The sequence below is a fragment of the Lineus longissimus genome, chromosome 4 (assembly GCF_910592395.1).
Source record: "Lineus longissimus chromosome 4, tnLinLong1.2, whole genome shotgun sequence".
Classification (NCBI taxonomy): Eukaryota; Metazoa; Nemertea; class Pilidiophora; order Heteronemertea; family Lineidae; genus Lineus; species Lineus longissimus.
The window spans coordinates 19,982,884-20,007,844 of NC_088311.1; the positions used below are offsets into that span (position 1 = coordinate 19,982,884).

At 42.2% G+C, this 24,961-nt stretch overlaps 1 protein-coding gene across 2 annotated transcripts in view; it reads left to right on the forward strand.

The window, feature by feature from the left end:
• The window catches only part of LOC135486366 (PHD finger protein 24-like), a 28,734-nt gene that overhangs the window by 650 nt on the left and 3,123 nt on the right, over positions 1-24,961 (forward strand). For both annotated transcript variants that reach the window (XM_064769111.1, XM_064769112.1), the window contains exons 2-4: positions 21,133-21,318; positions 22,361-22,439; positions 22,834-23,033. In XM_064769111.1, the coding sequence (XP_064625181.1) occupies positions 21,133-21,318; positions 22,361-22,439; positions 22,834-23,033 (465 nt within the window). The remainder of the gene's footprint in view (positions 1-21,132; positions 21,319-22,360; positions 22,440-22,833; positions 23,034-24,961) is intronic.

Below are 24,961 nucleotides of genomic sequence, written 5' to 3' on the forward strand. Positions count from 1 at the left end.
GCGGTTAAATCTCTGTTTTGGTGGAGATTGCTTCCAGTCTTTACGAGCTTGAGAAATGGGCAAAAATTCGCTGAAGGCTGGTTGTCATAAAGGGAAGGTTAGGTCGAAACAATTTTGTCGTGAATCAGACTTATATATTTTAGACCTAACGTTAAACCTTATAGTAAGTGGTATCATGTTAAGACAAATTTCACGTACTACCTGCTTGATTTGGCATTGCTCAACTTTCAGACAACGCGCGGGGTGTGGAGGCTACAGAGAGAACTAGCCCCTGGAAGTTCAAAATGGCGTACTACCGTTTTGAACTTCAAGAGGCCACTGGTATACATGTATACATATTCGTGTTGTCTTAAATGATGTACTGAGGTGAAAACATGAACATGCATTAAAAAATTCAACTTTCATCATATTCGGAAGTGTTAAGCAAAAAAAAATTCTGTCTGAATTTGGTTATCCCGGATCAAAGGAGGTGATTTCATTCAAAATCAAGATTTTTCAAAATCTCGTTTTAATTATCCAAGGCGATGCTGACTTATCTAGAAAGCAGAGAGAGTGTGGGGTTGATTTTCGGCAGTCAAACTGTTGCTATTGATTTGCTAGTTTAACCAAAGGATCCTCAGACAACGATGTTCTTCACAGCAATGTTGTTCCCTCTCATTGGCGTATGAAAGTGAATAGGAAGGGATTCCGACCCGATAAACGCGCTAAGTGCAGGATTATCTTGTATCACTATTATTCTACTCACTCCTTCGCATTAACGTACTGCAGATTTTTCCCATATCGTTGAAATGCGTCACAGAGTATCATTATCTGACTTAAGTGACTATACATTACACGTATACTAAGTATTTTTTATGTCTTGACGCTTACACGATATAGTAATAAGAATTTATACGATCGTATGATAGCATATTGTTATATAATGCGTTTATATTGCCTTGAAGCATGCTAGTGTAATAAACCGCCCCACAAATGAGCGATTTTTGTACACGTATGATCGTAAGCGACGGAAATCCCTTGTTTCGGTGGTCGAATAAGCAGCGACTGGAATCGGGAACCAATGAGAACTGCGAGAAACATCATCAAGCCCAGGTTTTACCCGCAGATGCGCGGTCTTTCTATCACGCACGCAGCGATATTCTTCGCAGGTAGCTGTGATAAAAGCGCTCGCTTACGAGGTGCTTAAAGACATCTTTCAGCTTATGTACACTTGTTAAAACAACCTGCCTGTATTTCGCGCTTTATTAAGCAACTTTTCGTATATAACACTTCCCCGAGCACTGCAGCACACGACCAAAGGTATGATATGGGTATGGTAGGAGGTGTCCAAACTTGCCAGCATTCTGTTGATATAATTTAGGGAACCAATATTCTACACCTATCATTTTAGAAAAAAATTAGTTTCGTAATATGTATTTTTGTGGTCGGCTAGCAGAAAGTTGAGCATGAGATGTATTGATTGATTACACGAAATAAAGAGAAAACCGAGAAATTCCTTTAAGATATACATGTACATCAAAGAACTAATATTTAATAAAAATGCGTGTGCGGAACTACCAATATATGCAGTGTCATCACCGGCCAACATTGAGACGCCAGGCATTGACATGCTGTCCTGCGGAGAATGTTTAGTCTTCTAAAACACGTGATTTTTTCACTTTCTCGCCGACGTACAGTGTGCTATATTCGAGTTGCGAAAATAATGGGTGAAAAATTAGTTTACATAATCATCAAAATAAGCCGCAAGCGGAGCAAGTGAGTTCTAATCTCTAAAGAAAGATCGTCAAGTCTCTCTAATGATCAATTTTCAGCGTATTTCAATATGGACCCCGCGGCGCTGAGTATATTAACGAGTAACATCATCTGTGCATAGTCTCGAATTTTTCGATTTTCTCGAGCAGAAGGTGTTTCATTCAGAGCCGGAAATTATATTTTTACCCAGGGAGGTTAACATGTTAAAAGGGGGCCAATAGGCAGGAGATAGGGGAACGAATTGGCGATCGTCATGTAGAAAATACATTGCTATATTGGATCATATTTGAGTTGATAAAAATATCGTAAAAAGTGCCGTTGAAAAGGACTACTAATTCCTGCGTTGATTTTGGGTACCCCGGCCCAAAGTATTGATTTAATACATGCACTTACAAAATTCCTGTCCATGAAATCAATACGTTTTGTTTTTAGCTTGTTTGACCTCATGACGTGCATTAGTTATTACGTAATATACATCTATATTTCTTACATTTCCGGCACTTCTGCACCCGAGCTGACCAATCACACCCTCGAATCCGTTATTCATGTTATTGTTTTGAGGTTCTGTGGGTGGTGTATCATGCAGGTCATTGTTGATCTGTAGAAGAGGTCACCAAGCACACTCTCACGCCACAGAAATAATGCATCCATTAATGTTTTGAGGTTTGGGACGCAGTGTATCATGGTGATCTATGTTGATCTGACAGAAAGGCAAGCTATCGCGCAACTAGCTCAGTTTATATACGGGATCCTGCAACAGCTGTTATAACCACGGTATGATTAAAAAGAATTAATGGCACTCTCAATGGTATATCACATCAAATGATTTAAGGAAATAAAGAATTAATACTGATAACATTTCAAACCATTATCAACGTCTTCACAATTGCAAATAATGAAATAGCCGTACGGGCACAATCCATTGGCGTAATACTAGTTTCCCGATGGGCACAGCACACAAACTATCACTTCATAAAAAATTGGGAAACATGGTCGCCCCCTACAAATGTGTATGCAATTGTCCCTCTCTTCTTCTACGTTTGGTCATCCAATAGCCTGAGCAATATTGGCTTCGGGTTTGTCTTCCGTTACCATGGAGATGCATCGCCATCTTTTCCAGCTTTAAGGAATATAGCTTGTGTATTCTTGTATCTGGCGACCGTCATTGATGCAAGATGAGTCCCTGCCATGCGTCACTATAAACAGTAACCTACAGTACAGCTTCCCATTTTATTGTCCTAAGAATATCATTGAAATCTAAAGATGACACAGTGATTAAGTCTATTTCGCAAACGATTCCGTAAGGTACATGTAGCACTAAATTCAGTAGCTATGGCCACAAAATCGGGATGGGGAAACCACTTTCAAATTGAAAGAGTGTTGGGCAAAAACTACAGTGGAACCTCCCTTAGTGGACACCTCAATAATGAGGACAGCCTCCCTATGAAGGACACTAGGTTTAGTCCCAAAGTGTTTTTTCCATGCAATTTGACCCTCTAATCAGGATACCTCTCTATTACGGACAGTACTTGACAGTCCCGAGTGTGTCCTTAATAGAGAGGTTCTGCTGTATTCCAAATAGTGCTGGTATTTTTAGTAAACATCAAGTTAAGGACACTGAACCACCCTAAAGTGGTTTGAAGGGGTAAGCCGTCTGTGATCATTGTATTTACATACCTGTAGCGCAGGGAAATAGAAATTTACAAAACCGCAGCGCAGTTGTTGTTTTGACAGAGCCCGAAAGATGCGGACAAAACATTTACGAATGGACCTTTAGGTATCGATATAAATATAGCCAATACTATATTTGTATTGGTCTTATCAATAACAGTATGGTTCATCTTGACATTCCGTTGCCATGGACGCGACTCGGTATTTTCCTGTTGATGGTATACGACAGGAAGGTATTTTTACTAGCTCCAAACTGCATTCTTGGAAGAGTGGGCAGCATTATTAAATACACGGATGTAATCCGTGTTAAATATTTAAGCAAATAAGTTGCGTATTGCGATCGGATAATTGGATCGGATGCTTAATATTGAGTTACATTTACATTGTAAAACTTGTTTCAATCTATCAAAACGCAGACATGGACATCTTTGTTTTCACCATGGTTCCTAGTCAAGTAAGAGGCAGACACATACCTCTGCATGAGGCGAATCATCCCGGCCACTGACCCAAATACCTCGCGATCGTCGGGCTTTCTTCAGCCGTGTTGCGGCCACCACACACCAGGAACGCATGAACCCGCCCCATTACGTGTATACATGTACCAAGTCGAACGTTCTTCAGCCGTGTTGCAGGCATCAGTGCCAAGCGACCAGTCAACGCGCCCGTCTAATCGCCGCACACCAGAGGCCAATCAACATGCTCATGCGTACTACTCTGTCGAAATCTCTTCAGCGATGGTACAAATACCACTAGCGGCCAGCCAATCCACCCCATACGTTGTCAAACTCCCTCAGAGCCATGTGGCAGCGACCATGAGGCCAATCAACCCGCCCCGATGCCTTGTCGAACTCCTTCAGCCGTGTGGTAGCGACCGCCAGAGGCCGGTCAACCCGCCCCAATGCCTTGTCGAACTCCTTCAGCCGTGTGGTAGCGACCGCCAGAGGCCGGTCAACCCGTCCCAATGCCTTGTCGAACTCCTTCAGTCGTGTGGTAGCGACCGCCAGAGGTCGGTCAACCGCCCCATTTCCCTTATCGAAATCTCTTCAGCCATGCTGTAGCCAGCCGCACACCAGAGGCGAGTAAACCCGCCCCAATTCCTTCTCAGTCTCTCATCACACGAACCAGACCAAATGAATAATAAATAATAAATCCCATTGCTTTCATTGCTTCCATTACCATCTCCGAGAATTGGAAAAGTAATCATATTATACCTTAGAACAATGCTTTCCGCGACTTTTATAAAAAAAATTGAGGAAGCTCTTGTATTGCGGTATGCTCTTACACTTTGTCCTTGTACAATATTTACTGTTATACTGTTCGTGATAGACATTTCTGCAACAGTCTGTAATATAGTGGGGCCTATGTTTGTCTATTTGGAAGGGAGCAAGGACGCAGCTCGGTTGAAAGCGATATAAGCTGGTCAGTCTGTTGATTCCAGGTACAGGGTTACCCACGAAATTCAACTCATGTTTGCCAACCTCGATGTGAAGTCGGTTCTTTGTTCCCCTGGTTCTACATTCACCGAATTCGATATTCTCCGGGTCCGGTATTTCCGAATACAAGGTGTGTTTCGATCTGTACACACCGTTTTGAACAGTTTTGATGGAGTGATCAGTAAGGGGCAAAATAGGGATGAAAAGACACCCTGAAGCTGGGGAACATCCATCTACCTTAATCCATCTAACTATCTTATTCCTGCTTCTTACCCAGACCGGCCCCGACCCTGGCCCTTGTGAAATAGACGTTTGTTATTGCATGTTTGTCTGTTTTGAAGGGATAGCATGGAAGACCCGTTCGGTTGAAATCGATGTCATCAAAACACCTGCCTCGTGGTAATTCAGTGAAGGGTGCACCAACAAAATACACTCCATGAAACTGTCGATAAAATTCGGTTTTTTACAACGCCATTACATTTTGAACACATAAGCCCAATATCTCTTGTTCATGCATGGAATACACATGATTTAAACCTTGAGGTACAAGAATTTGAATAAAATGTTTCAAAATAGAATTTCAATTTATGAAGAACCCTATAAACGAAATAATTGTTTTTAAAAAAAGCATTGTCACCCATCACTCAATTTCACCAAACCTCATCAACGGTTTTATCAGTGGCAGGCAGAGAAACGTAATTGCTAATTGCCTAATGAATTCATGTCTCGTAATTCCTCCTTTAAATCGGAAGTGTATCTGTTTCGATGCTGTCGTCCGTTGTCGTAGTAATGGTCCTACTTCCGGTTTACCGGAAGTCTGACATGATAGGATGCTTTCACTAAAATGGGAATGTTGTCATGGATAATGGTGCGGATTGTGTTTGAAAGCTGACAAAGTACACGCACTTTAGGAGTCTGTTTGCAAAAATGTTTACTGTGAAACTCGCTCGACTCATATTTTGCCAGTCTAAGAAACACCAGAACTATCCATTATCCACAAAATGGTAAAAGTATCACTCGGAGGACATTGTCATCTTTGGTTTTCATGGCCTCTGGATAATATTTTAACTGATATTTGGTGTTGGAAAGAGTTCTAGTGTTCCTTAGATTAGAAAAATGCAGGCACTCTACGAAGTGTAGTTTCACCTTAAAACAAATTACTTTCGCGATATATATTTCTTTATTTCCTCCTTGTTAGAAGATTACAGAACAACAGTAATGTATAGTTATTTACAACAAGCAACAAATCAAAATTGCACGAGACAAATCAAGAAATTAAAGTAAAAAGTTTCTCGATAAAAATCACCACTTACAAGCCATTTACATGTAACACGCTTTAAATGAGTGTTAGATCTTTATCATGAAGGGCGACTTCTTTGTCTTAAACCACTACATGTGTAATTTGCAAATGAATCTCTTTGGAGACTTTGTTGAGCTAAACTAGATCGAATGAAAAAACGCAGGCAATGACGGTAAGATCTATAATGGAAATTTTATTACTTGCTTACCCATTATTCTTCCTATAAACAACTCGATTTATGTCGATCTTAGAAACATGGCTTCCTTTGAAGGCGACGCATTACAACCCACCTTTATAACCCATTTCGTTCCGAGTTGATGCAGAATGATGCATGCGGAGTTATAGGCTGCTTACAAACTTCCCCCCATCGCCTTCTGTCCCTGGCGATCCTCTCCTGTTCCTGCCAAGTGTGACTCATGGTCTTCATGTCACTCTCGAGGTCTCATCGCCAGCTGATCCTCGGTCTACCCCTGTCGGATACAGGTCAGAGCTTGACGTGTGATCCTAGATGGCGGTTTTCTCAGTGTATGCCCGATCCAGCTCAGCGTCGACGGAGTATCTTGATCTCAAGTGGGTCCCCGTTTGCTCTTTTCCACAGGTCCTTGTTTATTACACGGTCTGTCCATTCGAGGTGAAATATCCTACATGAAGGCAGCTGTTGATGAAGACTTGGAGTTTCTTCATTGCCGTTCTGGTGATTTGCCATGTCTCTGAGCCGTACAGCATTACGGATTCCACATACGCTAAATTTGCGCGAATAATCTCGGTTAGCGGAGGAAGAAATCACGAATATACATGTATATATTTTTATGCGAAATAAGGGAAAAGGATTTGTAAACCACTAGAACAAATCGAAAAAAAAACATTTTTCAGAATTTTTCGTGAATCCTGAAATAAAAAGGGCGGTAACAGTATCTAGAACTAAGCTTCAGGTGACAAGTCGGCGCCGATAAAAAATTGGTTCGAGTTGCTGAGGGATATTTTGCTCTCCTCGGTATATGGACCTATTCATTAGGCTGGAAAGTACCCTCGGCAGCATTTGAGACGTCATGCCACAGAAAGTAAATTAGTCACCATTGTTTCATTTGGGAACCGTTGCCATGGTAATCGCCATGATCAGTGGTATTAGCAGGAAATCAAACCTTCACAAGAATTCTCAATCGTAAATTTCAAAGTTCACTCTCAAATTCTTCCCATGGCTAATAAAAGGTCTTTGTCGGCGCTGTTGATTTTGATGACTTCATGGTTTGGGTGTAGTTCGAAATTCCGCACCTGCAAAGAAGGAATCTTGGAAAAATTCATGATCGTAAAATAATAAGAGCGTGTTCCAAGGTATTTGTTCTCTGTAACAATGCACCTTAAGCCCTATTGGGTAGGCACATCATCAGGGAAGTTGAATAAAGCCGAAATGGCTGGCTGCGAAAAGTTGTCAATATTCTGCTTCAAATGGCACGTTTTTTAGCCATGTTCTGTCCGATTTAGGCAACGTAAGCATTTTACTGATACTGTGAATTTTGAAATATCTGACGAAATAAACGATTTCGTTCAAATAATGCATTGATTTGTGTAAAATTATCAAAAGGTAGAGTGAGAATTCAATTTTTTCGAGATTTTTTGAATCGCGAATATCAAAAGGCGCCAAAATTGCGCGATTTACAGTATCAATTGCACTTTAAATTTCAATTATGCATGCTTCGTGTCAAGAAGCAGGCGTCAATCGTGATCAGCCAAGGCTCGGGAAAGCTGCCCGCGAGGGATTAAGACCCGATCAAACCATGATTGATTATCAGGTGGGAGCACCCATTACTTGCCAGTGTCAAAATAATTCCGACGTCGTCGAACGAAGTGAAGGGCTGTCCGTTCAGAATGTTTATTGAAATATAAAAATGGAAAACAGTCAAATTCCCACGACAAGTTTTACTCTTAGCATACCTCGCGTTCGATGGTGGACAGGCCTCGGCAAAATCAACGCGGGTCGCAGGACGGCGGGGGAACTCAGCATGCAGCAATTGTATTGTATTTATCTGAAAAAGATGCAAATATACATTGTACATAAAAAATACTGTCGACAGTATTTGGCATTCACTGAAGTAGAGGCATCTTTCTTCAAGTAAGGCGAATTATCCATGGAGGCAATTATCGCAATATAGTTTCTATTGGTTATATGTTAGGCAGCTGCGCCAGCTCATTATTGATTCCCCGGATAGGCACATGTAATTAGTGTGTGACAGTGAACAACTCGAAAAAGTATCCAATAGTTCTTGCCACAGAACTGTTTGCTGGTGGTGAAAGGAATACAGGAAAGAAATGTTGCGAACGACGTCATCAACTCCTGCGTGTTTTGGAATTGTTATCGAACCGTCACAGCCATGTAACAGAAATATGGTATTGGGAATATCATACAATGCTAGTCACGGAGGTCGGTCTGTTACACGCAACTCATCAGATACGGTGGTGATCGCGATCACAGAAATAGGGAGAAAAAGATATTCATTCAGTGATCGCGGAAACGGAGAAGTAACCATTGGTGAAATCGATATCCCATATGGGCGCAAAGTTCGCACCAAACTTTTTTCTCCCTAAAGGCTATTTTATGCGCGATTCAAAAACTACCAGTTAGGTTAGAAATAAGAGAGTGAGGCCATTTCTCTCATCTTTGAAATATTTGGAAGTTGCAGCTTCTGATGCAAATAGGTTCCCTCAATTCGACCATTCAGTGTTGAGGGACTTGTCAATAGAAACATACTTTTTTTGGTTGAACGGAACTTTTCGTCTTTTGCGTAATCCCTGACCAATCGAAATGCGTCTTATATTTCGAAGTGTGTATTCCTGATCAATCAAATGGCGTATTAGGTTTTCTCATATATGTCCCTAACGAATCAGAATGCGTATTATATTTTGAAGAGTGTGTCCCTGGCCAAGCAACAGGTGTATTGCAACAATTTGTTTATTAACTCACGTCGTCGATTCCCTGAACTATGTAAACGTATTATATTGACCAATTCTAGCTAGATTCTGAAAAACCTAATGTTTGTTGTAGAATTTGATACTCCCTCATTACAATGCGATGACCATTCGACTGCATTTGGGATTTTCAAATAATTACATGCAACCGTCTTGGGATTGCGGAAGTAGAAAGTAATAGTATCATGCAGAGTGGTGCATTTTACCAATTACACTGAGTTCGAGCTGACTTACATTTCAAAAGAACTTTCGATAACTTTGTGAATAACTTGGGATTCAACAGCACTACCGGGTATAGTTCAATTTTAAATTCTGATGGATTCTCTCGCAAGGCATCAGACAATAGATATTCGTTCTACAACACCCCACGAGTCGCTCGGTCAGGAAACAAGATCCCCGTACTTTCGAAAAAATAAAAACAGTAACTGTTAAAATTTCTTTCGTATTCACGAGTTAGCTTAGCGCTTCGATTCTTGTTGCACACTTGATAATTGTTTTTCCAGTGGGTGGACATGGAAGCATGGTCCTGTGTAAAAAATAAGGTGTGATTACTTCATTGAAGTGCCTGGATGATCTTAAACTTTCGAAAAGGCGTGACTCATCCACCCCCAACCACCTCACCCCTCTCCCTCGAGACATGAACTATGTTACGGCGAGAGACGCTGGACATTCGGCAGCCGTTTTGTGGAATAGTCTCCCGACAGAAATGTGCCATGTGGAAAATATTTCAATGCTAGCGAAAAGTTGTAATTTCCGGAAGTTTTTCGATTATTTTTCGTCCCTGAACAGAAGTCTTTCTTCTGACGCTGACACTAGCCTTAAGTTTCCAAAGACTGTCATAAACGGTATTTGCCTTCACCAGAGGAAATTTAATTTCCGCCAGCATTAGTGAACCAATTACTGCGGGGATTGCCCTAACCGGGTTTTGAAGTAATGATCTATCACTCGAACGGCTGCGGCACTGGTGTAGATGCCTCAGGAGGATGGCATTCCGTCACCCAATCAAATACTCGCCGGGCAAAATACCTATCCGCCATCAACCAGTATGTCGGCACCCAAGTACAGCCGAGTATACGAACGCTTTGGTGATTTTGCAATCCGTGGGCGATTTGTGGGCGATTTGTTGAGTGTTCCGTCGAGCCGGTACATGCTCCTTCAACATATCGGAGGCATCTCTAAGTTAGTCCTTTATTCGAAGAATCATCAATGAAAAAATTGCGCGTTCGCGAAGAACCCGGGAAACATCCGAGGCACCTATAGAACAGAGCCCATCCTTATCCATTATGGATACAATCCATAATTGCAAATAGTACACATCATGTCCGTTACCTTTATCTCCCTAACAACTTATATATCCAATATTTGGCAGAATGGTGATACCGGGTCTCCGGTCATAATTGGCGTTAGAACTCACTGACATCACTCAGAAGTGGAACTAACACCTCTCTCGACTGCCTCTCTAATAGAAAACACGGCCATCAATCCATCAAAAACGATTACTGCTTTCCTACTCTCCCTCATTTATTAACAGGCAGAACCCAGTCCGATCACCAGAATAATTATTATTGTCCTCCGGGCTGGATGAGGCATTAAGTGAAGGATGTTGATTGTACGACAATTGTCAACGGCGTGATGAGCTTCGTTGATCTTGGGCGCAACAGTTAGGCGAAGGCTGCGGTACCCTTCCTTCTGGCCTGAATATTCCCTTCCTTTAGCCCTTTTTACTTCGATACCCCAGGAAAATCGATTTGAAATTGAGGTATCATTTACATTTTTGTCATTGGTGTCACATATATGTGCACGTCATGCTGGAACAGACTGCGGATATTTCCTCGGATTACCACGATGTTGGTTTTCTTACTTTGAAGAGTTTCTAGTAGAAAATTGATGTTGATAGTTGAGCTTCAAGGGTAAGGTCAGTCACGCTTTTGTTCGTGACACGGCAGTGGAAAAGGAATTTTCAGGTGAAATATACAAGAGGCCGCAAGAGGTCTATCTCGGTTGACGGTACTGAGATATCTCAGTGAGGATAATTAAGGGTCTTTTCCCCCCCCCTTAAATATTCCACAAAAAGTTCTTTCGCGGGCTGTGAAAAAATACCAAACTTGAGATTTCATGGTTTTATTCCTAATTTCGATTTATCCCAAATCGGTCTCCAGAGGACAAAGTCACAACAACGACACGGCAGGGATTGACGTTTAAGGGCCACTTTTGTTCGTGGCTCGAGCATTCTTGCTCGACACAGCATAAGGGAATGTCAGATGGCTAAACATGGCTCAGAAATTGTCAGTACATAGACACGATATGGCTATTCTCATTGGCTTTGATATTTGAGATGCACGGAGTCATTCCATTTACCAAGGCAACAGTGACAGTCTAAACATATCACCAAAGCTTTTGCCAAAGAAGTCATGTGAAGGCTTGGCCGTATTAGATTATCCTGCAGGTATCATTGACTTCGGATACAGAGATTTGATGGGTTGGTAGTGGGCGGAATAATACTGCTCTGATTCAAAGACAGGTGAAACACTGAAAGTATATGTTACATTTCATGCCGAGAAGTATGTACTAGACGCCATTAGCTGGACAGTCTGATATCTTTACAACAACACTGGCATACGATTTCTCACAAACTAAGGAAACACATTTATTGCAGTTTCAGCATTGGTAGTACGTTTCAAAGATCTTAGAATTGCGTGCTATGTTGGAGAACCCCGGTGAATCAATATCCTGTGCGAGACAATTAGAACACCGGCTGGCAAAACCTGGCTAATGATACTGCGTTATGTGCAGTTTGACATACGGGCAGGGTTGATAGTGAGTTTTCGCAAATCCCCGAAACGCCAACGCAAACGCCTACTCCATTGTTCGAGCTCCTGATCTTCGGGGGATTTGTGAAAACTCACTACTGCCCTATTACAAAGGGAATAATATATACGGCTTACTGCGTTCAGACGGATGCTGACTCCATTTGCCACGTTCACGAAAAAACACAGGCTATTCAGAAAAAACCATCACAGCCGATAAGTAAGACAAACGGTTTTTTGAAGCATCATCGCGGAGGCGTACATGTATGGTTTGTTAGACTAGTGTCGTTCGGATTTCCTGAAGCTACTGTGTGGATTGTCCGGTGATCTATGCATGGTATATCGCGATTTCAATGATGTTTTCCCTGGCGATCGGTGATCAAGTCGTTCTTATTCTCATAGAAACGTATCTAATCCTTCCTATTGCCCAACAATAATAGGGCATTCAATTGTGTTTCCCCAAAAGAAAGGTCATGGTCTCTCTAGCTGTCTAGTTTTGAAACACTGAAATGTGGTCAACATTCACAGATGGTACACCAGCAATAGGCTATCTGAAAAGCATTTACCACATTTTTTTGCTTGTATGCTTCGCAGCCTTTGTGTTGTACCTTTGATGGGTCAGATTATGACAAGATATTAATAGCGTCTGACACATCATCCAGTAAACATGACTCCTATTACTGATGCTTCTTTGTGCTGTCACGCCGGTCTTCGTCGATGCCTTTTGATGGAAATGTCACCGTACAATAGCACAGACAAGTATTAAGCTTCAGACGCAAAGGGTACACCTACGGGTAGATACCGACTTTGTGGATGGAGAAAAGTAGAAAAAGTACTGGTGCATACAGGGTGGTCCACAAAAGAGGGTGCAATTATAATTTCCTATAATTTTCACATAAATGTAATTCTGTCAGGATTTTTCTGCCATGGGTGGAGTCGTGTTATACATTTTGGCAGTAAAAATCATTTTCTAAAAAGACACTTTTTTCTTATTTCTTTTGATGATTTTGTGACATGCTAGATTTTCTGAGTGTCCATGTTTTTTACATTTTTGAAATTATTCTCTTCAGTGACGAGACACATTTCGACTTGAATGGTCATGTGAAAACGAAAAACAAGAGCTTTATTGGCAACACAGTCTCCTGAGAATGTGTAAGCAGCCCTCAGTGTTAAAAAAACACAAATGTGTCGTGTTCTACTGGACAGAGATATTTCTTTGGTGCATTTTTGCATCGTACATGTGAAAAAAGTAACGAACATGTTACTTCTTATCGAAAAATATAGGGGAAGGACTGTCTTTTTGAAAATACTTTTACATCCAAAGTATACAGCACTTTCGCACCCCTGGCAGAAAAATCCTGGCGGAATTACAATATTTGATAGAATAGCAACTTATAATTGCACACTTTTTGTGGATCACCCTGTATGCAGTGCATAACAAGAAGTGGCATCCTCATTAGAGACGCGTTTTTATTTAATCCGCAGGAGCTAAATGTGTTCATCGGCATAAACGAATGTCTGGATCGGAGTGTGGCTCCTGGTAAGCCCTTACCGCAAATATGACACTTAGGAGTAAAAACTTTGTAGATGTGGAAAAAGTACAGGAACATACATCAGATGCGACATCTCTTTTGAACCTCGGGCCATTTTTTATCAAATATCAGGCATGGATCCCAAATTTGTGAGTGGCGCCGAATCGGGCAATTCATTCTTTTCACCCTTCGATCCGACTACGTCACTCATGTACGCCATGTAGTATATTCAGCGACACATGGCACATGTAAATTAGTCGGCCACGTGCTAACACAGTTCGATCAAACTAGCTTATCTATAAGCTGCGCTTCCGCCTGCCGATTCGACTATGCGCCCAGTCTATTGGCATCCATGTATCGTCGAAGTTGCCGGCAGGCGATAGCCCGATTTGGTGACAGCGTTCTTATTGGGATCCTTGCCTGAGTGGTCAAGGGCTAAAAGTGCCCGCTGGCTATAGAAAAAGTTGCGATGTCAGCCTAGCTAATCTCCAGTGCAATACTCGGCGCGATCCAGCCAACACTTTTTTCGCGAGGTTGCGGCTGTTGAGAATCCCCATGGCAAAAAAGACGGCACGATGAAAACTTCGGACGATAATTACGGAGAGAGAAAAGCTTGACATGACATCTCATGGCCGAGTATTATAGTCTTAAAAGGTCAATGTCGAACTTAGCCTGAAGCTGCACGCCGTAACCTAACCAGCTTCCGTGGATGCCTCAAGGTGCGGCCAGTGCTATATTCCGTGTCGGCCCTCAGGTAACGAATCAACGGTCGACATCACTGAGCCATGTGAGCGCGCGTTATCATGTAGATTCTTTGGTATAGCCATACTGATCTTATTTCTCTCGGCTGTTAATTGCAAGTATGTTTTGCTTCTTCCATAAAGCACGCGACGCTCACAAAGCTCACGACTGTGATATCACTGATCACATTGATTTGTCATTCAAAACCTCCCCGTCCCCAGGGCCGTATTTAACTTTTTTGTCCAGGGGGGGCAGTGGGATAGATCGCCGAAGGCGATCTGCATGCGCCGCAGGCGCATCCGAAGGGGGGGTCCGGGGGCCCTCCCCCAGGAAAATTTGAAAATAAAAGGTCTGAAATGGCATTTTCCTGGCATTTGGAAGTGTGAATCAATAGTATTTTTACTCTAAAAAAGGACCACTTTTATGAAGTATTTTACGAAAATTTGGACAGAAAATGTTAATTTTCATAGTTTTTCATAGCTAGTCTTTACCTAATGTTGCATCATTGTGTATAACCATAGAAGACTAGGGTCAGGGCACTGGACTGGTCAGATTATAAGGGTTGCACCTGAGTTGATAACATCTGCTATCCATATGCTGCTATCATGCTGGTAAAGCTATGGCTAAGATTAGTTTGTCTTTTTATTACTGTCTGAAAATCTTTTTTCAACATTTATTGCACAGGGGGGGCAGCTGCCCCCCCTGCCCCCCCCTCTAAATACGGCCCTGGTCCCTCTCCATCTTTACTCTCTCATCCGGCCTGGATGTGAACTCTCGCCGCCAAACACGCGATTACCAGCTCAGTCACCCAATGACGTCATTGGGATTACTAACTCAATCGAACTTCCTAGACGTCAAAAGCATTTTTACAGAAAGCATCCTTTGCCTTTTTAATTTCATTCTGATTAATGTTTTCCCATAATAGTTGGAAGTTTCATGCTTGTCTATTAACTCGAGTTAACGCTATCATTTAAGGATCGGAAAGATTGATTAAAACTGTTCTCCTTTACGGGACAAGGAAGGAAGGAAGGAAGAAGAGTTTGTGGGGTAGGGGATTATTCCACAGATCGCTAACATACACCGCCGCTTTATATTATAATATGGTACAGTTGCATTACTTTGCTGCATGAAGCCCCAAACCCCTTTTTTTAAGAGTGTTGTCGGACAGTTTCTCCACATCTTCAACGATGTAAGCGACTGCTTGGCGAGTTGAGGTCTCCATGATGATATCTAGGAAGAAGAATAGTGCGTACTTATATTATATTGATAGAGCTTTTCAATATATTAGCACTTTACAATCGCAAACATTATTAACCAGCCCATCGAGGAACCTATCTGCATGGAGAAGCGAGTGCAACCACAATCTTGTCCACACAAGGACATTTCAGGCTAGAAGGCGTTTGTTCCGTGTCATTGTTTCATACATACATGTAAGCGTCACACAGTGATGTACACACAGCGTATCAAGGGAAATAACTGCCTGACTTTCTCATCGCATGCAGAAGCACATAACATACACCATTAACAAGAATAATTTCCAAGAAGTTTCTAATTTCCATTGATCATTAGCAAGAAGTACCTGACGACGCACACAAGTTCAGTAGTTCCGCCCAGCGTGATACTGGCACTACTGGCAGGCTGATGAAGCAATAACTGTGTTATGCTTCGGCAGAAGTCGGGCAAAATAATTGCACACCGACCCGTGGCATCACCTGCTTACTGCACAAATGAGACACTGTTTGAATAAAGGATGACCATGCTAACTCATCTTATCATTCTTTTTGGTAAGGAGGTACAATTCTAGCCCCTCCAGTGTAAAAATCATCTTGACCCTCAATATATCAACATTGCTCAGCGCATCGGAGGCTTTTTTATACGGAGGCAATACCGCTGGAATTAAAGTTTAGTATTTGTGAAGATCAACTGGCAGTAAAACAAGGCTACATTGTGGGTAGCCTCTGTGTGCGTTGATCTGTTATTGCTTTCTTCAATGTAGCGGCTTTAACTGTACGACCTTACCTTAAAAATTCGCCGATTCTGCTTTGGACCCACCACCACATTATCTGTAAAACAGTCGAGACATGCAATATTGCATGACCAACAACGGAAGACCATTAACTGCAGTGTTTGGTCACGGGAAATATTAATAAAGACCCAACTCTTTGCCAATAGATTTGACAGAAAGAGAATGATATTATTGCCTTTATTGCGTTTTTCAATTAAGAGTATTATAGAAGAAACGATATGTAACGTGCACCGTTTGCCAGTCGGAATCGATTTCTTCGTTTGCTCAGCGTATTAATGGTTTTGGGTATACCATACTGATTACCTCTCATTATTGTAATCAAAGGAAAGGATGGGTTTGTCAATACGGAAGCCAAGAGCACTAAATGTATACTCATTTCAAAAATTCAATTCCTGATTTTTTTCTTCCCAAGTTCACTCTCCTCTTCCTCCTCCTTATCACGCTTTTCCGATGTTGACTCCGATTTGACCCGAGTTAGCTCTCCATGCGTCAATAGTTTCCATGTGGAACGATGCACTATAAGGCGCGTCCTGGAGCCATGGCTCTACCCTGTGACGTCTTGGTGCTGATATAGATTTTTCCGACGTCACGGTGATGGCGCTTGATAACCCCGCTAATACGACGATATTTCGAGTACAGATATGTCATTTTGGAACAAGCAGTGGGAAACGCTATGCTGGTGGTAATCCCTGGTGAAAGCAAGGAGCTAAGAGAAACAAATAAAGACCAACGAGACTAATATAAGTTTTCCGACCTTTGACATTCTGTTAGTTCATAAACGCGACCCGATCAAAGTCGTGTGGCTTCGGTGTATTAAAAGTGACTTCTATAATCAGCATTACATCGCGTGTCGACATTTCATTCCAGTCCCTTTGTGCGTTGCTGTTCAAGGAGGCAGGTGAAAGAAACGCTTTTCCATTTCCATCTTTTAGTTTGTGAACGTCAAAGGATTATCTTACTCGTGACACCTGGGTCCCAGTTGTCAATGATTTTAAGAATAAAAATCATGTCAATGCGCAGTCCGCGGACCAAGTTTATTTTCGAGTTTGGTTGGTTCACTGCAGGACTTCGATGTTTTTGTAGCCTTTACGTGTGTATATACACCTGTAGGTACTGTTGAGTCCGATCACACTCACCTTAAGTGATATATCGTGTCAAAGAATTCGCGCAGTTTCGATGATTTCATTCCGAGTTTCAGTAACCGAAGACGTGCGACCTTAAACTTGAAAATCTTCGAGTCAAAACAAACCTTGTCACATTGGTTAATGGGAAAGAGGTCGCGCAATCTCTCTAATGAATGGATGGACACCGCCACCGCCTCCTACACAGAGCCCTCTCACGAGTCCAAGCTCCAAGTCAAAGAAAACACACTGGATCTCGTACTGTCTCCCTGTCTACAGATTAATCCTCAACCCAAAAGCTAAAGACTCTTCAATATCGGATTATTTGGGCAATTTCTCCTTTTCATTGTCGGTCAGTCATCTATGTTATTTAATTAGATAGAAACGAAGGAGCTCTCTGGCAGACATTATGGTCAGATAACCGTTTGATGGCTTTGACCGTGGCCTCCAAGGGCACATACTGACCTTTCAGCGGTATTGCCTCCGTAGTCTCCACCCCGCGATGCCTGGAAGCTGAGCAATGTCCGGCAATACATTGAGGGTCAAGATGCAAAGGCGAGGAATATTGAGGGTCGTAACCAGTTGACGCAAAAAAATAAAGAGTTCGTTTATGTTTACTTTGATAGTCGTTTCCATGAAAATGACACGCGCCACTGCCGTGCCAGCACCAGAGAAAACGTGTTCTTTCTGTGGCAGATTTGCGGTGATTAAAAACATTCCACATACCAGTATTCTCGTGACAAACCCAGTGCCCAAAGTTTAACATGAGGCGATTGAGAAAATTGGTGCACGCAAAAAGTGTATGCAGATAATGCGTGAGCATGCATGCATGTAGATGTAGCGCGCATTATGGCTGACTAGATGATGCCACGACACATACCTTTTGGATCGATCGCACCAAATTGCTCAATGTTGTAATAACTGACAGAGTGGTGCGATGCGCACGGATCTGATTCATTCCCTGTCGAATCGAATCTATAAGCCTTGTATCAAAGTGAACAAAACATTCAAGCTATTGGCAACAATTCATCTTTGAAGGTGAGCGATGAATTGCTATGACAGCGGAACCAAAACACGTCAGAATCATAAAAATGATTAGATTTTTGATAAGGGAAAGTAATGTGGCGTTTTTCTTTTCCGCGAGTCGAGTCATTGTAAGGACTTTGATCCATGGCGCTGTGGTTGTGTGACCGCAGCAACTCGAGGCGTTAGTCTTCGGGAGGACCGACTGGTGGAACGTAGTGGCTAATGGTATGTGAGGGAACTTTTTCCAGTTACATGTACATGTAGTTTATTTAATTTGAGGAATTTTCAAGAAAACTCCTGATAATCTCTTATGTTGACAACCCTTCTTCCATGCAGCTGACCATGCACCCCACACTTCGCTATCATTTTGTGATCGTACTCGAGGCTGCGCAGCTATGAACTATTTTCTCATTACGCCACATGGGTCATCCCTATGTTCCCTGGTTCCTATGTTCCCCGAGTTACATGTTCCCCGGGTCCTGTGATCCCAAGTCCTATGTTCCCCGGGTTCTGTGTTAGTTCCCCTACGATAAACGACAATTTATGCTTGTCAAAGAAGTACTACCTGCTTCGGAAAAAGACAGGGATGATGTCGGGCCATTAATACAGACATAGAGTTAAAGTATGCGTCGAGGGTGGGGCCGGTCAGGGAAAGAACAAGGACTGAGAAGATAGTTGGCCAGGGTCAGGTATTAGTGCTGTCCGCCACGTACCTTTGTTTTGCCCCTGGACGCTTCAAAGGTTTGTTGAAGACGGCTTTTGCAGACCGAAGCACATCAAGGGAAAATCGGGCCCGGGGAACATATAGAAACCGCGGAATATAGAACCGGACAGCAGAGGTACGCACCATGTTGCACAGATCGAGTTACGCGTTAATCACGCTGCGCCGGACAGGACGGAGTAGAGACTGACGCAGGCAGATCTTTACTGCCTGACTTGTCACAAGGGTTCCGCGGAATACTTTGATGTTTCAAAATATTAGCATCCTATCCGACCAAGATCACCACTTGTCGAGTAATCTGCCCGACACAGAGCACCCCATGTGTCATACATAAATTGAGTTACCGCTATCGAGGAAGCAATGCCAGTCCGTCATATTATGCCAAATTCGCCGCGGCAACGACATCAGGGTCCAGGGTGATTGTGCCATCGGAACGAGGAGAATGGAAGTGGATTTTCAGTAGTTTCACGTCCCCTGTCAAAGGTTTCTTGGAGGTTATCAAGGATACGGGCTTCAAATCGTCACCGTGTAAAGATGCTAAAAATAACTCATGTTATAGGTTTGGAGGGGAAGAGAGAAATGACCTATATATCATTTGGAATATTAGGCAATCCCATTGGGAAACGAAACGTGTCATTCCAAAGATTAAGCATACATTATACCTTCTGATCTAATTGTACACTACTGCTTCTTGTTTCCCGTAGATATAAATCACATACCACATAATGACAAATTTGACCAATGGCGGATTTATTCTCCGACGCTCGACATGCGTTCAGAATATGGACGCTGACGACGTAAAGAACGAGGCTTATAATATTTTGATCGGGTGTCTGACGCCGATGGCGCAAATAGGTGACCAGAGGCTGAGAGCAACGTTTCTTTGGCCTTCAAACTCGACTTATTGGTGTTGATGATCTGCTCTGGCTGAATTATGTTCTGGAAGATAACGTTACCAGTGAATAAGATCAGGCGCCTTGATGAAGACATATCGTTCCCCGGGGCGCGAACTCCGAACTCGTAGTGGCCTCAGGAAATTGCCCTACGAGTGTTTGATGAGCGACTGCTTTGCTGGGGAGCCTTTGCCGGATTCGCTTGTCAGAAATTTGGTACAGAGAATTCCTCAGACCGAATTCTAGTGAAGAATCAGTCTTATTCTCTGCAGGGCCTATCAGTAAAAACGCAACACTCAATATCAGACTCCGCTGATAAAATATAAAAATACGTGTACTCAATGACGCTGGGATGATGCTAAAAATCCGTAAAATCTATATAGGAGAGATTCATTCGTCTGTACTTTCATATATATTACAAGCAACAAATATTTCTCAGACTCACGATATATTGGGACGTGTGTTGTGTTTCTTTTGGTACACCCTGTATTGTTCAATGATGGTGCACTAGCAGGTATTGTATTTGAAATCTAATCACCTTTCCTACCACGCTCTATCTCAAATCTCACGTTCCAATACATGTGACATCGTCTTAACAGTATCATTAGCCATTGTTTACTTGATATGTCGATTGCAAGTTGACAGAGAACCTTTGATGTCACGTGATATTACAATCATCCTAGTCAGAAACGCCCTTTGTAGCTCATGATCGTTGTTGTGTTTTTTCAGAAGCGATCAAGAAAGCTTTTGCAAAGCAGTGTTGATATCTATAAACCGGAAGTGGCATTACTCCATCTTAAAATTACGCGTTCTCCATAGTCTATGCGGAGGCTTTGGGAAGTGTATACTGTTTTGTAACATTTCAACTTGCTTTCCAGCTCGAACTCACTGGTCCTGAGTTTGACCAGTAGGGTTATCTCCTCTTGTTTCAGGTTCAGAGCGACAAACTGTGTTAGGTTGCAGTTTGTACACAGGCAGTAATACAGGTAGAATGTCTCCCTGTACACAGGCATCGAGGCTCCCGCATCTCTCGTTTTAGCAACAAAGTGTGCCACATGTTAGGTGTGTACACAGGCAGTCAGACTTTTGTACAATATCTGCACACAGGCAATGGGACTTATACTTCCTCATTTGACTCGTTTCAGGTTCAAAGCGACAAACTGTGTCACGTGTGCAGCGTGTACACAGGCAGTGAGACTTACCCATGTAGAATATGCACAAGAGTTTACCACGAAAGCTGTTTACGGACGATAGGACACTGCCAAGATACAGTGTCAACTGCACAACTACTTAGGGCGAAGGAGATCGTTGGGTGGAGTTGCCCGAATTGTGTAAGTATATTTTGATCCACAAATTTCCTTAAGGGATTTCCAGAATCCGTCACTGTCAGCCATCTATTGGTGATATTGCATCTTCTTACTCTATCCAGAGTCTTTCAATGAATTTATTGGAAAACTGCTCAATCGAAGCAACCATTGTGAACGGAATCGAAGCTGGGTTAACTTCGTCAGCACTAACCCCCTCCTCGGAACCACTCTGGCGCGCGCATTTATACTTCAAACGCTTCAAAGTCACCTAATGGATTTAAAATTCAATTAATCCTTTCTATCAGACTGCGTCATAGAACACTTTAAAAATGTACATCAAACAATTAATAACCTCTGCAAATTGATTTACCAGAAGGCTTTTTCGAGATTTCAAACATTCTTGCGAAGTCGAGATTTCTGACCATCGATTTATGTCAAAAATTAGCTTTGGTCTCATTGCCATTAAAACTTCCGAGAGTGAAAATTTTTAATTTCTCGAGAGTGGACTTTCAAAATGACTTTCATCAAAGAAGGTTACGGTAAAGAATGTCTTTTATCAAATAATTATTCGATTGGCCAGGGATTTGCTGCTGTGTGCACGTTCATTTGAATGATGTGGGAAGGCGTTGGGTTCATTATCTTCCAAGGGTCAAATATATAGAGAAGAAAATTTCGTTTTACTATTGATTACGCAAAATAGCTTCTACAATATTTGTAATTCTTAAGCTTTGCCGTTTATTAGTAAGGGCCATGGAAAAAATACTTGATACCCGATCAAACTGGAGATATTGGTTGTCTCATCACCAAACACCGCGAAGGTGAAGCTGAATTGTTGGCCAAAACCGATGCGGCAGTGTGAGGTTTGGGGCAAAATCACACTCCAACACCTCCTCTTAAAAGATACCAGTGGTGGCCAATGGTGGCCAAGGGCCAGTTAAAGGATACCAATACACCTCCAATTGGCGCCTATCCGCAGTGGCACTCAACATACGCTGACAAGATCGACTGCAGAAGAAGCTAAGGAAGAAGAAAACGAAGTTCCTTTATTCGTGCTTTCTATTTCCAGGACACACTCAATAATTTATTAACAGAAGAAGAAATGGAGGAACTGATGGATACTTTTGATAAATTAGATTTAAACAGAGGTAATGTAAAGGCCAAGCCATTGTAATTTATTGTGGCAATGGGCAAAATAGAAAAATGTGCTCCCATTAAATGGACCCGTACATTGATGAGATGGAAAAACCTTGGTATCGTCGAGCTGGCGAAACTATCGATAAAAGCTCAATGTTTTGGTCTGTTGCATTGAAGTACTGCTCTCTGAATTTTACAGATTGTTCTAATGTTTCTCTTTACCACTGTTTACGTTGTATATAACTTGCCTTACTGTTATACCGTCGAATGAACGTAAAGCGCTTTGAGACAATACATTATAGAGCGTAAGGGTATGTCATCCTCTTCCAGCCGCCCTTTTAACTGTCCCTCTATAGTTATGTTAATTTCAACTCTTTGCTTGACATGACGTCCTTTTTCTTACAGACACTAGTGTTAGTTTAGAGGAATTTCTCACATTCAAAAAACGGCAATACCTTGAGGAAGTCTGCGAGGAAATAGACTCTGATACATTGGAAAATATGAAACGGGAATTCCGGATCATGGACGCTGATAGAACTGGAACGCTGGACTGGTGGGAGTTTCTCAATTACGAAAGCGTCAAAATGTTGGAGAAACGAAGTAAGGTAGGTTGGTCGTCTCAAGGGCCGACACTGTGTGAAACACATGAATATCAGTTATATATATTATTAATGTCTGAAGCAAAGGTTGGTTCTCACCTGGTCGCGCTGTTGTCGAGAATGTTAGCGACCAGAGCGAAACCAGACCTGTCAAATGGAAGCGAGCCTGGTTTCATGATAGTACAGTCTGCGGCCGAGTTTTATTGCCGAGGTTGGTTGGTCCACGGGAAACTATATTTCGCACAAGTAATTCCTCTACACTGGCGTGTGCTGTTGCACCTGATCAGAAAAGGCGTAGCGATATATCAAATGATCCTTTAAATAGTCTAAAAGTAGGCTGCCTCACTAAGACTAATAAAATAATCACCTTTCAAATAAGTGTACAAACGTACATTCACATGTACATAACAAATGAACTAATGCGTTTTTTATGGGAAAAAAACAATTTGTGTGTTGGCTGATGACTTCCTTATCCTAAATGTGTGTCATTAGCGTGGTCGTGTCGCCAAAGACATTTAGGTCTTTCAGGGATCACAGAGGAAATGTCAATGGCCCACTAATAGCTCACCGTCCATTAGAAAACGTGTTGTAATGTGACTTCTGGGGGTCTTCTGTCTTTGTGACTCCCTGTCTTTATGGTGAATTGACTAACCCAAGGGCGGCAGGCTGCGCTTTTTACTTTCTGAACATGTCCTTTTGAGAGCAGGTACGATTCTGGCTGTTTTTTTAGAGTTTTAGATATAAACCAGTAGTTTTTTGCGACCTCACCTATCCTGTTTCTCGCCAGGCGCCTGGCGTTAGTGAAATGACTTTAAAACTAATGAGTGTCTCGTGACCAAAATCTGGCTGGCAACACTTGAGTTCGTAGACGCCGCCAGGCACTTTCCGACCAGTGACATCATAGTAGCTTCCAAGTTAGAAAAGTTGCCCAAAGCATCGCAGTCAATGTCAATAATGACTTTTTTAGGCAACATCTCGGCCGATTATGTCACCGACGAACTTTTTTTTTCCTCATTGCCTTTGGACATAACAAGAAAACAGGGGAAACCATTAAAAGAGCTAAAACAATTTACCTCTCTCCACCAAAAAATCCGTAACATTTTTAGCTTTATGATGATAGTGGTGTTTGGTCTTCAAAGGAACGAGGACGCAAGACAATCAATTTATGAAAAATCTTGTCTAAAAGTAATTGATAGTTGTAACGAATTTTGCGATGAGCGACTGAGTGACATAAAAAGTATCTGCGGCAGTAAAAGTGCAGACCATTAGTTTTCGGAAAATGCGTTTTTGTAGCAACACGCGAACATCTGTGTGTAAGAACTGGCATCATCATTCGCACTAGCACGGTCTGGATAGGAATTTTCTTTAGCTGATCGAATCGGTGGAATGGTTGCCCTGTAAACCAGGTCTGGTGTTCAAACCACCGTAGGACTCAGGTGTGCTACTGGTGTTCGAAAGTTGCATCGGCTTTGAGTGCTGCGGGCCGAATACAGTATTCAGGGTTGACACCTTGACCCACAATGTTTGATATTGCTTAGCTTTCAGGGGCCCATGCATCTAGAAGTTCATACTGAACTTCCAGCAGTATTGCCTCCGTAGCCTCCGCCCATAACGCGTGTTGTCTGGAAGCTGAGCAACGCCAATACATTGAGGGTCAAGATGTTACATGCAGAAGTTCACAACAGGTCACGAGCGCGAACGTTGCATCAACAGTGAATTTGTTTTAGGTTTTGCATCAATTTGAGGAGTGAAGAACGCGTTGGGTTGGCAAAACGAATCGAACGAGGGAAAAACAATTTTTCCCAAGAAAAAGCAGGTGTTCTGCGACAACGCCTGCTTCTGATGAGACCTTTTCACCCATTGCATATTTCGGGCATACCTCATGCTATAAACGAAAGATTTTTACTGCACGCCGCTTGTTGTTCTTCCAAGAC